Here is a 17837-nt window from a genome sequence, read left to right on the forward strand (position 1 = left end):
GATCTTACAATCGAAATAGATAAGATAGACAATGGATGGGAGGGAAAACAGACTTTAATAGACTGTTTCTTTTATTTAATTTTTAAATGTATATTTTTTTTTGCAGGAAGAGGGCAAGATGCAAGTGCAGAAGAAAAGAGTTTAACACATGGTCATTCTCCAACATGGCTTTTATTTTTGTACATTTTACACTAATTAATGTGCCACTCAGTTTTATAAACTGTTCACTTACTGAAATTATTCTCTGCCCTCTATCCTAGTCTAGTCTATCTAGATATTTATAATTAGCTCATCACCATGGCACCTGATTTGAGACCCAATTTCGGTTTTGTATCCATCTTCAGTATTTAGCAAGACACCTATGTTGTTGATATCTAAACTCCATGGCCCAGATCCTCAAAGATATTTAAGCTCCTAACTTCCATTGAAAGCAGTGGAAGTTAGGAGCCTAAATACCGTGGCGGACCTGGGTCCATGCAACTAAACGTATTATTGAGAGTGCTCTAATTCTCACAGCCTCCCTTGTTCTTGCTAGGAAATGAAGAGCCTTTTGCAGAGGGACAGCCATGTTTTCAGCGGTTTAGGGGCAGATCCTCAGCTGATGTGAAGTTTTATAGCTCCACTGACTTCAATGGAAATAAGCCAGCTCACACCAGCTGAGGGTCTACCCTTAGTGTCTCACTATTAGGATATGCTGGATGGTGCTAGCTTGATGCTCCTTGTTGTATGTTACCTGTCAAGTCAGGCAGTTTGCAAGCTGTGCTCACTGACAGACCAAAAGATGCTGTCAGTTTCTCTGCTCAACTTTGAAAATGAAACACAGCTTGAAAAAGTCCTTGGGGTAGATTGACATAGTGCCTGGGAATATTAAGCAGAGCTATGAGGTCAACACCTTGATTATAGCTTTGAAAACGTACATTATTCATCCTCCCATTCATTTTTAACTATTGTAAGGCCGAACTCTGTTCTGATCCTGTGCATGTGCTCATCTCTCATTTCTTTTATTGAGTAAATATAAAAATACTATATCACATTATTAGAGATGCCTCTTCAAGCAATAAGAGAACAAATCCATACACCCTGCTTGTTTGCTCTCCCACTGCAATGCAGGGGAAGATGGGGATGATGGGCAGCTCTTACAGGAAGGGATGAACATGGTGGATAATACTGGCTCCTAGGAAAAAGGCTATCTGATTATGTGTGGAGAGGAACACTGGAAACACTATTGTGACGCCAGCTCTTACCTGCAGACATCAGCCGAGCACTTCCTCTTCGTATAGCTGATGTAGAGCAACAACTATAATTTTATATTTAGATGGTTAAGTCAGAGAATTGTGTCTGGAGTAGCAGAGAGTATCGCTGTGATGTCTCCTTCATATCTGTGAATCGGGCATGGAGTCATTACATGTTCCATGGTCTGTTCTGGGTGACCACAATCACACACTGGAGAGTTTTTAATTTTCCATTTGTGCAGCAAGTATCCGCATCTGCCATGTTAAGGCCCTGTGGATGGGAAGACTTAATTTTCCATGGTCCTCTGGAATTCCCAAAGGGTTGCGGCATCATGGTGAATGGATGGTGAGCGATGTGCGATAGCACTGGCAGCCAAGGTGTTGGACTCGATTTGAGGGTTCCATTGATGCACTGCATTGCAGTGTTCAGTTGGACATCAACAAGTCAAGAATGGCTACTTTGGGTCCATACTGGTGCACAGTACTAGGCTACTACAGAGTACACAAGGGCCATTGCTGATGTCTGTAATACTGATGCTCTCCAGCTTGTGCTTGCCAGTTTCTGGACCAGATTGACCCTTGTCTTTGTCTTGGCAGCTACCTTCTTCAGATGGTCCTGGAAGGTTAGAGTGAGATCCAGCTTCAAGCTGAGATAGCTTGGAGAGGGGTCATGTCGCACAGTGTTGCCATAGGTCACTTTCAGGGTGTGCTCAGCGTTCCTATTATCAAGCTGGAATGCAGTGACTGCTGTTTCGTGAGGATTTGGCTTGAGCCTCCATTTCCTGAAATATTCCTCCATGTGTTTAGGTCCCCGTTCAAGGTGGACTCGATGTCGCTGAAGGTGGCTGCTTGTGTTGCCAGGGCAAGATCATCAGCATATGCCAATTTGCATGATTTCATTGGAGGCATGTCGCTCATATAAACACTGAATAGTGTCAGCGCGAGTACTGAGCCTTGTGGCAGTCCATTGTTGAGGAACTGGGGCGAACTGACTTTGTTTCCCAAGTGGACACGTAGCTGCCTCTTGCTCAGAATCATCCATAGCAGGCATAGTGTTTTGGGGCAGGGGATGATCCTTGCAAGCTTCAGCATCAGGCCTTTAATTCAGACCATATTGTAGGATGATGACGGGTCTACAAAGGCTGCGCTGGTCTTAAATTTCCTCTGTAATCCGGTCTTGATGTGCGTTACAGGGGCCAAAACTCAGCCGCAACAACCGCGTTTAGGCTTGAATCCTGCTTGTTCTTTGGGGATCACTGACTTGACAAAAGGATTGATTTTTGGTCCTTGTAATTCACACCAAAGACAGATTCCAGCTGAACACTAACAAATTCATAGCTGGAAACCAGCTCATCTGTATGATAGTATTATTCAAGATAGGCATTAGAGTTGTAAAGATGTATTTAGTGTTTAGACTATATAAAATGCTTGTAAGTTGCTTCATGCATTAATCTTACTTGTAATGTCTGTTCCCATGCTATAAGGCAATATGTAAGTTTTGTTTTATAACTGTAAAAATGCTTGCTCTGGCTCCCCGCCCACCAAGGACTATGAAAACCAAGTGGGCCATTGTTGAACATCATGATAAAAAGACAGGGTTAATAGCCCTCTCATACCAATTAAAGTGCTATGTGCAAGAAAGCTCCTCCCATCAGCCTGAATGCTGGAAGAAGGGGATAAAACATGGACACACAAATTTTCTCTCTCTCTCTTTCCTGTTTGGACTCTCACAAGGGCCAGAGCTAAAAACAAAAGCAGAGATCCCCAGGCCAACCTGGGTTAGCCCTAAAAGACATTCAGTGAAGACAGATTACTACAACTCTGTCACCCTTTGTAACCATAGACTGTAACTCATTTGTGTATATATGTTGCCTGCTTTAACCTGTAAATAACTCTCTTATTTATTTTTCCTAGTTAATAAATCCTTAGTTAGTTTCCTACAGGATTGGCTACAAGCATTGTCTTTGGTGAGATCTGAGGTACAAAATGACCTGGGGTAAGTGGTTTCTTGGGATTGGAAGCAACCTGAATATTTTGTGATCTTTGGTGCATCGCAACCAACTATCTCTAGTCCATCTTGCCTGGGTGGCAAGCTAGACTGGAATGCCCCAGGGGACAGTCTGTGACTCTGTGGTAAGATTGTAATAGTGCTTCAGGAGTTCACATTTGTTACTGGGTTGGTGAAATCTAATTATAGCACATACCATCAGTTTGGGGTGTCTGCCTTGTTTTTTGACGTCTGCCCTGAGATTAGCACTCACGGTCATGACCCACTCCAGACAGCATGACAACTACATGTCAAAAACCCAACCTCTGAAGGCTGATAGCTTGGGCTAACCCTGAAGGCCACTCAGAAGTTGCAACTGCTGGAAAATAAGACAGTCCCTGAGATAGTTGGGCTCCTGTTCATTTGGGACCCAGGAGTGGATAGATAACCAATGCAGAGCACAAAGCACCGGTGAGAGATGTTCTTCACTGCTTATTATCTGTCAAGTTGAGGCCCAGTTTCTGGTTCTCACAGCAGATCCAACTGGCAGGGACCCTTTGGGTGGTGGAGCCCTGGGTATACTTTAAAATGGTTGAGTCCAGATTGATCTCGATGGTGGGCTTGTGGCTGTAGAACTTTCTGCTACTAGAACCTGGGCTGAGCTCCTTTCCTTTGTGCAGTGCTTTGAAGCTGTGGTTGAAAAGCACTCTAGAAGAGCCAGGTATTATTATATTACTTTAAACTAAACTGTGCCAAGCACTTAAATGTACTGTCAGAAACTATCTTCCATTGGCCAGGCATGACCAAACAAATCTCTTGTGACTCTAACTTCCATGATAATTTGGTAAAACCCGAGTGAGCCTTTATGGTACATGTAATTCCAGAGGCTTTTTAAAAACAGAGCAAGTGCAATAACAAATCTACACACTGGATATGAACAACTTTCCTTTAAGAATGTGTAGACCATTGAAGATAATTCATAAACTCAATAGGTCAGCTTGAACAATTAAGAATTATCAGCACAAAAAAACTGCCACTTACTTGAGACATATAATCATTAGTCAATCTGCAGTAATAATGTAAACAGATTTGACATTAGGTCTAATTTATTAATGGTAAATAATTAAGTAATCAATTGCCACTCCTTCATTCCTATGACCAAAATCATGATATTGATCTGCATGTCTCAAAGCCATTGCAGTCCTGGATGCTAAGAATGAAATAAAGCTGTTTCTAAATCCCAAACAAACCTGGTAGTTTCATATCCAACTTTATTTCTTATTTACTTTGTTCATCCACCATAAGCCTTTCACCTTAGCATTTCTACCTAAGTTTACCATCCCGTGTTCCAAAATGGAAGTCTCTTTAAGAGGCCTAGGTCTTCCTGTGGGGTTTCCCTACATGAGCAAGCAGAAGCAGATGAATGCAGAATAATACCAACCAGCTGACCCAAGTTGCAGTCAGAGAAATTAGCTATTGGGTAAGGTAAATTTAAGTAATTATTGAAACTCATGGCTACCACAACACCCACAAAGTGAAAGTTAATGGAGTGTTCATTGGGGAACATACAGACCTCTGCATATAGACAAAAATGAATACCTGTGAGTACAGCCTCTTGTTTTATATCATTCTTGACTACTGTTTTATATATTAGAAGCTAACTTGAATGTATTTTTCTTAGCGAAGCTTATCAGATGTCCATGTTAGCCATCTTAGTAGTCAATTGTCCTGGCTAATGTAGAAAAGTGACCCAGAGTCTACTCTGCTGCAGATTCAGACGTGGTGTAAGCAATGTAACTCCATTACTTCACTGGAATTACATCTGTTTCAACCAAGAGTGAAATGAACTCTGTATGTCCATGACCCAGGTACTGTACAATATCTGTTCCTACCTCTAGTGCCCTAAGCCAGGCTTCCAGCCATCCTTCTACCCAAAAAAAGGCAACACCTACACAAAAGATTTTTTTTTAAGTTGGGCTCCCAACTCATGAGGCCACAAAAAAAGGTTTTCAGGGAATAGGGAGGAGCTGTGTAGCCACATTGGAATATTAACAATCTGAATTTTAGTCCTCATGCCCCACATCAAATCCCTGACCAATACAAATATTAGTCTTCACCTACATCCTTAGCACTCGACCACCGGTTTCCCACGTATCTGACATTCAGCTTTGTAGTATCATCTCTTTCAGATTGCTGAGTGTGACATGACTGAAATACTTCAACTTGCTTTGCTAGATCTATCTGAGACCTGTCAGATACACCCTGAGCTACCAAAGCACACATTTGTTATTCTTCTGTTCACTCCCCTGACCTGCAGAACAGAGGCTGCCACACCACATCCTGCTCTTTCACTATCCAGCTTTGAAAGCCATAATTAGCTAGGAGCTGAAACAAAGACTAGATGTTTGTAAAGTTGGAAGTGTTTCTTTCCCATTTTCATCAATATAATCTATATGGGCTTGATTTAATGGTGATGGGATTAAACCACTGACAGTTTCCTAACAGCAAACACAATTACAGGGTGAACTACTTTGATGCATGGAATGTCATAAACATACAAGTAAGTAGTATGTTGTGCGTTTACAGATATATTCATTCACATGCATATATAAACACTACACTACATATATTATACATAATATAAAATCAGGCAAAATGTAAGTAACAAACTTACTAGAATGTGTTTACTGCACAGTCACAAAAAGCACAATTTAGAAATAATTTAAAATTTGTTATTTAAAAAACAAAAATTCACACTTGCCAAACAACTGTTTCCCATTGAGGACTAGCTCCATGTGAAGTCTGAAGTTTTAAAATTTTGCCATTTTTTAAAGTAATATGTGTAACCAAGTCAACTGTATATTTTAAAGCAAGAGTATAATTTCCCCCCCACATCTATGGTTGAATAGATTCTACATGAACCTTCCTATAAAACTTCACCTTAGAGTCTAAGCATGGAAAGTTTTATCTTAAGAAGAAACTTTTTGGAAATATGGATGAAGGTCCTAACTCCAGGCACCCCCTTTTGAGCATTCTGGCTGTGACAAGTAGCTTTTGTGTCAAATTCTGCAGTACTATTCGAAAACTAAAGCCTCTATATTTCCATGTTTGGTAATTGCTTTTTCCATGCAGATGTTAGTGACAAATCGGAGGCTAAAGTTGTGTTAAGATTTGTACTGAAAGCAGGACTGACATCCTTCTGTTTCAAACTTTAATGATTGAATTTTGTCTTCTAATTTGGCACAATAACTCTTCAGAGCACACGTAAACTTTCTGTGTACATTTCTAAGTAAAATGCTTCCTCTACATGAATTTATTTTCCTGATATTTCTTTGGGTTCTTCTAACTAAAAAGCTAAAGTCCCCACAAACCTCCCCTCTCCCGCACCCACCCGAGGTATTCTCTCAGACACCAGGCCCTTTCGAAATATTAAAATTAAACACATAAGGCCAGATTCTTAGCTAGTGTAAACTGATGTAACTCCACTGAAGTCCTCAGAACTCAGCTGATTTACCACAGATAAGGATTTTATGAGCTTATGCTCAAATAAATTTGTTAGTCTCTAAGGTGCCACAAGTACTCCTGATCTAGCCCATGAGGCTTAGTTCTCAACTGATCTGGTCTTATTGGTGGAAAACGCCTGGGTGGTTCTAAACCATCTTTTCAACTCTCATGTCCTAGGCTGAGCAGATGCTGAAACAGTGCCTGATGAAAGCCTTGTGGCTGCTCCTATGCTGGCTGGAATGGACTAACAAAGTAGACCCTAAGAGTTAACTTTGCAGTAGGAACTTTATATTTCAATTTCCTGACATTTGTGCAATTAAATTATCAACATAGGGCTTGTCTTCACTATGGGGGTAAGTTGACCTAAGTTACGCTACTCCAGGTACGTGAATAAAATAGCTGGAGTCGACGTAGCTTAAGTTGATTTACTGTGGTGTCTTCACTGAATTGCGTCAATGGGAGATGGTTTCCTGTTGACTTACCTTAATCTTCTCGGAGAGCTGGAGTACCGGGTCGACCAGAGAGTGCTCTGCCGTCGATTTAGCAGGTCATCACTAGACCCGCTAAATCGATCCCTGTTGCATCAATTGCAGCAGTATCGAACTCCCTGTAGTGAAGACCAGCCCTTAATGTCCCATTCAATTGGGGGGAGGTGTTCTTCTGGTTTGGCCTTTGACTTCTTTCCTTATTTCACACGGTTACCTGTGCACTATTATTTCTACAGAATATATTCATATATGTGTAACCCTTGTGCCAGGTTAAGCCAGCAGCAACAAGGGCCGGGTTCAGTATCTAGGGGTTCCATTTCAATGATACAACACAAAACCGGCTCAAGCCCCCACCCAGTGACCTGGGACAATTACACACGACCCCCTGGGCACCTCTAAAAGGATTTACTTCCCCTCTCGCAAGCACAGAGTCTGAGTGTAGCTAAAACTTTTAATAAAAGGAGGAAATTAACTCAGCATTAATTTGGGAAAACACTGCAACTAGGGTCCTTTTCCCCTCAGAGTCTTAAGTCCAGCAACCCAAAAGTCCCCAGAGTTCAGAGGTTCATTCGCAGAGTTCACCTCCCACCCTGTGTGGAAGGCGGGTGGTGGTAGTAAGGAGGTTCCTTACATGCTGCACTGCTCGGGCATTTGCTCGTCGCCCCAACGGCCGATTGCCACGCCTCTGAATGGCTCTGCTCTGGCCCTCTCCACCAGCTTCTCTGCTGGCCACTTGCCACGCCTCTCCACCAGCTGCCCTGGTAGCTGCTGGCCACACCTCTCCACCAGTTGCCTCCTCACCAAGGTGTCTTCAGGCCCGCTCCCCACACACTTAACATAGCTCTCAGTGATTTCAGCTATTAGTGGGGGAAGCCTCACTGCTGGTGCACACTGGGCAGTCTCTTGCAATAGAGACACTGTCTCAAAGTAGGTCTAATACTTAGTCCTTAGTCCAGTGTTTTCAGCTCTGCAGCATGTAACAAGACTCTCAATTGAGTCTAAATTAGCTCTTTTATTATACCATGGAGAGAGGAAGGGTCAAATGATATCTAGGACCCACACTACCAGGTGCAAGTACCTGTCCCCACCCTCTCTCAACTCATTGGGCTTTGGAACCCATATCCCCTGCCTAACGAGTGCTGTTCAGTTGAGGGTGAGTCCCACCATTGGGGTATGCCAGGTACAGTTCTGCTGCCCTCGGTTCATACAACAAGGATAGCAACCCTTTATTACTCCTGCCCCAAAAACAAGGAGACTGGGGATACAACATTTGGGCAAGCAGTCCCATCATGCTGAGCACCTAGACAGGGTGGATGTGTCCATGCAAACGAGATCAGCTTCTGAAGTCTTTTTTTCCACAGTTCACCACTAGATGTCAGGGGAGAGCTCATCCAGACTCTGCTTACATATGAAGTGTGTATGGCTACAACTTCTGTTATAACTCTCAGCTATGCTTTTGGGCATGCTTCCACACAACTGTATCATAACTAAACAATCCCAGTTCCCTCAGCCTCTCCTCATAAGTCATGTGCTCCAGACCCCTAATCATTTTTGTTGCCCTCTGCTGGACTCTTTCCAATTTTTCCACATCCTTCTTGTAGTGTGGGGCCCAAAACTGGACACAGTACTCCAGATGAGGCCTCACCAATGTCGAATAAAGGGGAACAATCACGTTCCTCGATCTGCTGGCAATGCCCCTACTTATACAGCCCAAAATGTCGTTAGCCTTCTTGGCAACAAGAGCACACTGTTGACTCATATCCAGCTTCTCGTCCACTGGAACCCCTAGGTCCTTTTCTGCAGAACTGCTACCTAGCCATTCGGTCCCTAGTCTGTAGCAGTGCATAGGATTCTTCCGTCCTAAGTGCAGGACTCTGCACTTGTCCTTGTTGAACCTCATCAGGTTTTTTTTTGGCCCAATCCTCTAATTTGTCTAGGTCCTTCTGTATCCGATCCCTACCCTCCAGTGTATCTACCACGCCTCCCAGTTTAGTGTCATCTGCAAACTTGCTGAGAGTGCAGTCCACACCATCCTCCAGATCATTAATAAAGATATTAAACAAAACCGGCCCCAGGACCGACCCTTGGGGCACTCCACTTGAAACCGGCTGCCAACTAGACATGGAGCCATTGATCACTACCTGTTGAGCCCGATGATCTAGCCAGCTTTCTATCCACCTTACAGTCTATTCATCCAGCCCATACTTCTTTAACTTGGCGGCAAGAATCAAACCGTGGGAGACCGTATCAAAAGCTTTGCTAAAGTCAAGGAATAACACATCCACTGCTTTCCCCTCATCCACAGAGCCAGTTATCTCATCATAGAAGGCAATTAGGTTAGTCAGGCACAACTTCCCCTTGGTGAATCCATGCTGACTGTTCCTGATCACTTTTCTCTCCTGTAAGTGTTTCATAATTGATTCCTTGAGGACCTGCTCCATGATTTTTCCAGGGACTGAGGTGAGGCTGACTGGCCTGTAGTTCTCCAGATCCTCCTTCTTCCCTTTTTTAAAGATGGGCACTACATTAGCCTTTTTCCAGTCATCCAGGACCTCCCCCGATCGCCATGAGTTTTCAAAGATGATGGTCAATGGCTCCACAGTCACATCCGCCAACTCCTTTAGCACCCTCGGATGCAGCGCATCCGGCCCCATGGATTTGTGCTCATCCAGTTTTTCTAAATAGTTCCGAACCACTTCTTTCTCCACGGAGGGCTGGTCACCTCCTCCCCATACTGTGCTGCCCAGTCCAGCAGTCTGGGAGCTGACCTTGTTTGTGAAGACAGAGGCAAAAAAAGCATTGAGTACATTAGCTTTTTCCACATCCTCTGTCACTAGGTTGCCTCCCTCATCCAGTAAGGGGCCCACACTTTCCTTGACTTTCTTCTTGTTGCTAACGTACCTGAAGAAACCCTTCTTGTTACTCTTAACATCTCTTGCTAGCTGCAACTCCAAGTGCGATTTGGCCTTTCTGATTTCACTCTTGCATGCCTGAGCGATATTTTTATACTCCTACCTGGTCATTTGTCCAATCTTCCACTTCTTGTAAGCTTCTTTTTTGCGTTTAAGGTCGGCAAGGATTTCACTGTTAAGCCAAGCTAGTCGCCTGCCATATTTACTATTCCTTCTACACATCGGGATGGTTTGTTCCTGCAACTGCAATAAGGATTCTTTAAAATACAGCCAGCTCTCCTGGACCCCTTTGCCCTTCATGTTATTCTCCCAGGGGATCCTGCCCATCTGTTCCCTGAGGGAGTCAAAGTCTGCTTTTCTGAAGTCCAGGGTCCGTATTCTGCTGCTGTCCTTTCTTCCTTGTGTCAGGATCCTGAACTCGACCAGCTCATGGTCACTGCCTCCCAGGTTCCCATTCACTTTTGCTTCCCCTACTAATTCTTCCCTGTTTGTGAGCAGCAGGTCAAGAAAAGCTCTGCCCCTAGTTGGTTCCTCCAGCACTTGCACCAGGAAATTGTCCCCTAGACTTTCCAAAAACTTCCTGGATTGTCTGTGCACCGCTGTATTGCTCTCCCAGCAGATATCAGGGTGATTAAAGTCTCCCATGAGAACCAGGGCCTGCGATCTAGCAACTTCTGTTAGTTGCCGGAAGAAAGCCTCGTCCACCTCATCCCCCTGGACTGGTGGTCTATAGCAGACTCCGACCACGACATCACCCTTGTTGCTCACACTTGTCAACTTTATCCAGAGACTCTCAGGGTTTTCTGCAGTTTCATACTGGAGCTCTGAGCAGTCATACTCCTCTCTTACATACAACGACGCAACTCCCCCACCTTTTCTGCCCTGCCTGTCCTTCCTGAACAGTTTATATCCATCCATGACAGTACTCCAGTCATGTGAGTTATCCCACCAAGTCTCTGTTATTCCAATCACATCATAGTTCCCTGACTGTGCCAGGACTTCCAGTTCTCCCTGCTTGTTTCCCAGGCTTCTTGCATTTGTGTATAGGCACTTAAGATAACTCATCGATCGTCCCGCTTTCTCAGTATGAGACAGGAGTCCTCCCCTCTTGCGCTCTCCTGCTTGTGCTTCCTCCCAGGATCCCATTTCCCCACTTACCTCAGGGCTTTGGTCTCCTTCCCCCGGTGAACCTAGTTTAAAGCCCTCCTCACTAGGTTAGCCAGCCTGCTTGCAAAGATGCTCTTCCCTCTCTTTGTTAGGTGGAGCCCGTCTTTGCCTAGCACTCCTCCTTCTTGGAACACCATCCCATGGTCGAAGAATCCAAAGCCTTCTCTCCGACACCACCTGCATAGCCATTCGTTGACTTCCACGATTCAACGGTCTCTACCCAGGCCTTTTCCTTGCACAGGGAGGATGGACGAGAACACCACTTGCGCCTCAAACTCCTTTATCCTTCTTCCCAGAGCCACGTAGTCTGCAGTGATCCGCTCAAGGTCATTCTTGGCAGTATCATTGGTGCCCACGTGGAGAAGCAGGAAGGGGTAGCGATCTGAGGGCTTGATGAGTCTCGGCAGTCTCTCCGTCACATTGTGTATCCTAGCTCCTGGCAAGCAGCAGACCTCTCGGTTTTCCCAGTCGGGGCGGCAGATAGATGACTCAGTCCCCCTGAGAAGGGAGTCCCCGACCACCACCGCCCTTCTCCTCCTCTTGGGGGTGGTGGTTGCCTTCCAATCGGTGGAGTCTCCTTCTGCTCCCTTCCCTCAGATGTGTCATCTAGTCCACTCTCCGCATTAGGAGACTAGATGACCTCCTGAGGTCCCTTCCAACCCTGATATTCTGTGATTCTATGATTCTATGAATCCCAAGGAAACAGCTCCTTTCAAAGAATTTCACTCTAAAAACAGCTGTGAAAACCAGGGTATTGCTACTTGAAACAGACTTACCAAACTGTGGCATGCTTTCAGATGTGTGGATCTTCAGATGACAAGACGAGCTCTGTTATGGGGAAACATGCCATCTTCTTCATGTTTGAGACTATAATTTAACTCAAATGAGAGTGTTCTATTCTTTCCCCAAGGAGCTCGCCAGATGTCAGATTTCCTCATCTACAGCATTTGGTTAACCTGCCTTTCCCCACTTTTTTTATGCTAGAGTGCCTAATACTTCCTGAGATGGTTGTGCTCTTGATAGTAAGCAGAGGACATCCTCAGCAAGGGCGTGATCCAAAGTCCATTGAAGTCAATGGAAAGATTCCTTTTGACTTCCATGGCCTTTGGATCAGACCTCTAGTGACTAATGCACTGTTTTCAGATTAAATTTGGTGACAAGATAGTTAAAATGCTGGTGACCAACATCTTATTTACTTTAACCTTCAGTTAACATTCAAAGAGTCCAGTTAGACTTGCAGATCCAGGTGTCACCTGTTTTGAGTGTGTCCCTGTTCTACTCCACTCTAGGCAAGGCGGATACATGCTTTTATATGATAACCACACATTTAAAAACCTTAAATCCATATAAATCGGTGTGTAACACAGCAAAGGATCCCAAAGCCTTTCACAAACTACACACATGCAGCCATCTGTGGGATGGAGGATGGCAGCCAACTGGTGCACAGCCTGCTGCAGAATAATGTGAAAAGTCTGACTCTTACTCATCCTGTAGTATCTGAGTGTCTTCCATGTAATAGCAAAGCAAAATCCCAAGCAGACTTCATGGAGAATCTGTCTCTTCTGTCTTCTGGGGGCTCTAAACTCTGCTTGGGGTAGGTTTTATTTGGTTGGATTGTATTACTTTCCTTTTTTAGTAAGGGTTTAGGTGGAAGGTGGGGGGAGGGGGGAAGTGACTTTAGTTTTTAAGGTTTCATCTGAGCGGCACAATAATATACTGCAGATAGGTCATTTATCTTCTTTGGAAGGATGAGGATCTGAATTGACCCTGCCCGGGTTTCAACTATGGCACCAGGAAGTTAAAGTAGTTCAAACCTGATGCTTAGATCACTAAGCCATCCCCTATTAGAACATTGCTTTGGTTCAGTTTGTTTTGATTTTGGGGAATACCATTTGACTAGGGTTATACACATAAATTATATTGGCAGTTGAAGCTAGACAAATTCAGACTGGAAACAAGGTGTAAATTTTTGACAGTGAGGGTAATTAACCACTGATGGAACAATTTACCATAGGTCAGGGTGGATTCTCCATCACTGACAATTTTCAAATCAAGATTGGATGTTTTTCTAAAAGATCTGCTGTAGTAGGAATTATTTTGGGAATTTCTATGGCCTGTGTTATAGAGGAGATCAGACAAGATGATCACAATGGTCCCTTTTGGGCTTGGAATCTATGAATATTATGTACAAAAACAAGCAAACAAAAAGCAACTCTATTGTATTTCTTGTCTATCTTAGGGTAAAGCTTACACAGGTCATACATACCACATGGAAGACTCCTGCTGCCTTGACAGGTATAAATCCAGCAACAGGTACACAGTGATCAGCGTGGCCATTACAAAAGCAGCTTCCCTTTACAATAAAATCATAGATTGCATAGTGTATGAACTGCTGAGGCTTTGCATTCAGGTCATTGCCCTGACAGGGACAGGCCTGTCGCTTAAGCAGCTGCACTCGAAGATTGGTGATCTTCAGTTGTGCCTGAGCTTCAGCGCTGTACGGATCCTCAGCCGAATAAGGTGGTGACAGAGCTCGGTATATAACCTGAACAAAGAAAAGCAGAGACAAATAAATAAAGAAGAACTGGGGATGTGAACTGGAGTTTTCTGAAAGGCTTGCAGTGTGTTCAGGGCTGGCTCCAGTGTTTTTGCCACCTCAAGAGGCAGGAAAAAAAAAAAAAAAAAAAAAAAGCCGCGCTCGGCAGCACCGCTTCATTCTTCGGCAGCAATTCGGCGGCAGGTCCTTTCCTCCAAAAGGGACTGAGGGACCCGCCGCCGAATTGCCGGACATGCCGCCCCTATCCGTTGGCCGCCCCAAGCACCTGCTTGCTGCGCTGGTGCCTAGAGCCGGCCCTGAGTGTGTTGTCTGCAAACTCTGCACTCTCTGAACAGTTTGTCTCTGGTTTGATTTACTGGACTGGCGGTGACATCTGGAATTGATATGACAGTAAGATGTGATGAAGTTTTTAGAGCTTGATCACACCTGGGGAAGGGTTGCCCTCTGTTATGTTATGGAACAGCTGTCCCCCATGGTGCATGAAGGAAAGTAATGAGTTGAGTAATGAGATTCCCTGTGTGCTCTGTCCTATCTACAAGGTAGTGGAGTAGCAAAGTAAGTTTTATCCAGAGGAGAAGCATTCCTGTTCATCTTTTCCTGATCCTGGAAACACTTAGGGCAGGGGCCGGCAACGTTCGGCACGCGGCTCGCCAGGGTAAGCACCCTAGCGGGCCGGGCCAGTTTATTTACCTGCTGACGCGGCAGGTTTGGCTGATCGCGGCCCCCACTGGCCGCGGTTCGCCATCCCGGGCCAATGGGGGCGGCGAGAAGCGGTGCAGGCCGAGGGATGTGCTGGCTGCGGCTTCCCACTGCCCCCATTGGCCCGGGATGGCGAACCGCGGCCAGTGGGGGCTGCAATCGGCCGAACCTGCCGCGTCAGCAGGTAAATAAACTGGCCCGGCCCGCCAGGGTGCTTACCCTGGCGAGCCGCATGCCGACCCCTGACTTAGTGTATGTCCACACTGCAATTAAAAATGCACATCTGGCCTGTACCAGCTGACTTAGGTTCACGGGGCTCAGGCTAAGGGGCTATTTAACTGAGTTGTAGATATTCAGACTTGGGCTGCAGCCTAGGCTTTGGGACCCCACAAGGAGGGAGGGTCCCAGAACTTGAGCTCCAGCCTGACCCCAAACATCTACATTGCAATTAAACAACCCCGTGGATCCAAGCCCCGCAAGTCCAAGTCAGCTAACACTGGCCAGCTGCCGGTGTTTAATTGCAGTGTAGACAAACCCTTAGCATGAAATCCTGGCCTCACTGAAGTCAATGGGAATTTTTCCATTGGTTTCAGTGGGGCCAGGATTTCACCCTTACTACTTGGCATAGTACTTTACCGTGAATAGTACTGAAGTCAATGGGCTTACTCACAACAGTAAGCACTACTTGAAGTAGCGAGCATTGGATGTAAAATGGATGTAAAAAGCTTTTGTCCATTTGCTTATTAACCCCCACTCCCAAAACTGGGTGTATTTTTTGGCAAATAAAGCAGATTTCCAAATATTTGGCTCATGTCTGACCCATGGTGCTTCCTAGTGTGAAAGTGATTAGGTGTGGTGAGTGATGACAGCAAGAAGATAACCCAGAGGACTGAGATAAGAAAGAAAAATTGGGGGACTTTTAGGTTTAAGGAAATACCATTTAGTCTTCATTTTAACTTCATTAGGACTGAAAGGCAAAAATTGGTTTAACTGGAGAGCACTAGATAAAAATAACTAGTTTTTTTTAAGAGGTTTATTTGGAACTTGCTAATGTAGTTGTCTATACAGTGTGATACCAGAAACAGCAAGCATGCAATGTATTTAATCTATTAATTGATTAATATTGATATGACATCACACTTTATAATATATTAAGGGTCCATTTCTAAATTGCTTATAAAGAGATAATGAATAATATTATTTTAATTATATTTGAATGAATAGTTTATCAATTGTTTATAAACATCTAAAAACCTTTTACTGATGTGCTTATAACCATCCATAACACATACTACCCCTATATGTATCATGCTTATAAGATATTAGTCATTTATGAACCATTCATAAATGTACACATGTACCCTTAATATGAAGTGTGATCAAGAACACTGTCATTAGTGTAGTGTTGACTATATGCTCAGCACTCGACAAGATGAAATGTGAGAGATACCCTGACCCAGGGACCTTACAATCACAGATCTTAATCCTGCTATTGATAGCACCTATGTACGTGGACTAATCTGCTTGGATGGACCCCCACTGAAATCAATGTGGGTGTAGCAATCAGCCTTCATACCACCAGCTGCAGGCCTAACCTAGACAGACACAGAACTCACATACGGGGAAATCCAGAGGAGGGAGAAGCTTGTTGTTCTTTAATATTATTATTAGCTTTCAATGTACGGTATGATTTTGATTCTCTGAAGGTCTCAGGCAAGGAGGCCTTACAGTTAAACCACAGAGCTGGATAGCAAGAAAGTTGGGTTCAAATCCCAGCCATGCCACAAATTTCCTGTGTGACTTTTGGGAAATAAGCACAGTGCTCTAACACTCAGCTTCCGCAGCTGTAAAATGGGGTTCATAAAACATACTCCACCTACCTCACTGGTGGTGTTTAAATTCATGAATGTTTATTAAGCGATTTTAGATTCCTGTCTGGAGTGGGCTGTAAACACGAAGTATGTTATTACCCAGCAGTGGGGGAGTTCGGAGGGAGGGAGCTGGAGAAGAGGCAGAATACAAGATGCATGAGGGGAGCTGAAGCACTGTAGGTGCGCCAGATGCTAAATTGTTCTCCCAGCAGTCCTTGGCACTTTGCCTCTTACTTGGTCCCCTGTCTCTTTTTCCTGGGCTCCACCCTTGATGGATAATGGGGGAACCAGCTAACAAGCTATATAGATAATCCAGGCCTTTTTAAAAAAACAACCCTACTGTTATGGAAGGACATGGTTGTTTCAGCTAACGAGTAACTAACCAGCTAAACTGTAACTTTAAAGAATGACTCTATGCAGGAAATAATAATACTGGCTCCTGGTGCTGCCAACTCACCAGACTGCTGGCTTTGCCTCTCCTGGCTCTCTCACCCCCAGAGCTCTGTCTGGGCTCCCTTTCTGGCCATGACCTGGCATTTTTCCAGAACTGCCAAATTCCAGCCAGAGGACGCCTTGTCAGGGGATGGAAGGAGATTTAGAGCTCTTTACAATTCTGAGCTGAATGGCGGCAGTGTGCTTTGTGCGCCTCGTCAGCGAGCCAAATGTGGCAGCAATCAGTGTGCTGGTGACAGCAGCGATTTGGACATCCCGGTGCTTGACATTGCACGTTAGAAAGCACATAATACCACAGCTCCGGGCTTTGACAAGTGCAAAGTGAACAATGGTGCATGTGCTGCTTCTGCATCCAGAGCACATTTGTGCCAAGTTGCACCCATCATCCAATTGGCAGCTTTAAAGGTAGTCAAGGACCTAATTCCCTTTACCTAACAGACCATAAGAAAGGGACTGGTTTAGGGTGGGAGAGGCAGTGGGAGGACAGGCTGGTGAGTTGTGTTCACCATGAGTAAAAGTGTTGAGCCTGGGATGAGGGATATAAATAATTAGTTACGCGCTTCAAAGGGCCTTTGTCTCTCTTTCAGTAACACCCCACCTCTTTCATACTCATCCAGAAGAAAAAACTAAATCAGGCAGGTACTAACACAAACCCAAACACATCCCAATGTCAGGACCTGCACACATCCCCAGGGTTTATTATTTACCCAAATTTAAAACTCTATAATTTTGACCACAATAGCATTTTCTGGGCTTCATGAACATGAGATGCCTTCAGATATGGAAAAAAAATTGGCTGGAAAACATCCAGGTTCTAGACATTCATTTCCTTTTAGCTGAGGTGATGGAAAAAGCAGGCTGAGAATTTTCAGTAAAAACTAACACTTTGGGTTCCTCATGATTAAAGATCAACACAAATAGCTTCTGAAAGTCTTTTCTGGTTCAGATCAGAGTAGTGAGGGAAATA

The 17837-nt window shown here is 44.4% G+C and overlaps 1 protein-coding gene across 8 annotated transcripts in view; it reads right to left on the minus strand.

The window, feature by feature from the left end:
- NTN4 (netrin 4) overlaps positions 1 to 17837 on the minus strand; it is a 148303-nt gene that overhangs the window by 58820 nt on the left and 71646 nt on the right. For 7 of the 8 annotated variants that reach the window (XM_024099641.3, XM_005306505.5, XM_065560618.1 and 4 more), the window contains exon 3: positions 13557 to 13835. The exons of the other annotated variant lie outside the window; for it this stretch is intronic. In XM_024099641.3, the coding sequence (XP_023955409.2) occupies positions 13557 to 13835 (279 nt within the window). The remainder of the gene's footprint in view (positions 1 to 13556; positions 13836 to 17837) is intronic. 8 annotated transcript variants of the gene reach the window in all.

This window comes from Chrysemys picta, chromosome 1 (genome assembly GCF_011386835.1).
Source record: "Chrysemys picta bellii isolate R12L10 chromosome 1, ASM1138683v2, whole genome shotgun sequence".
Taxonomy (NCBI): Eukaryota; Metazoa; Chordata; order Testudines; family Emydidae; genus Chrysemys; species Chrysemys picta.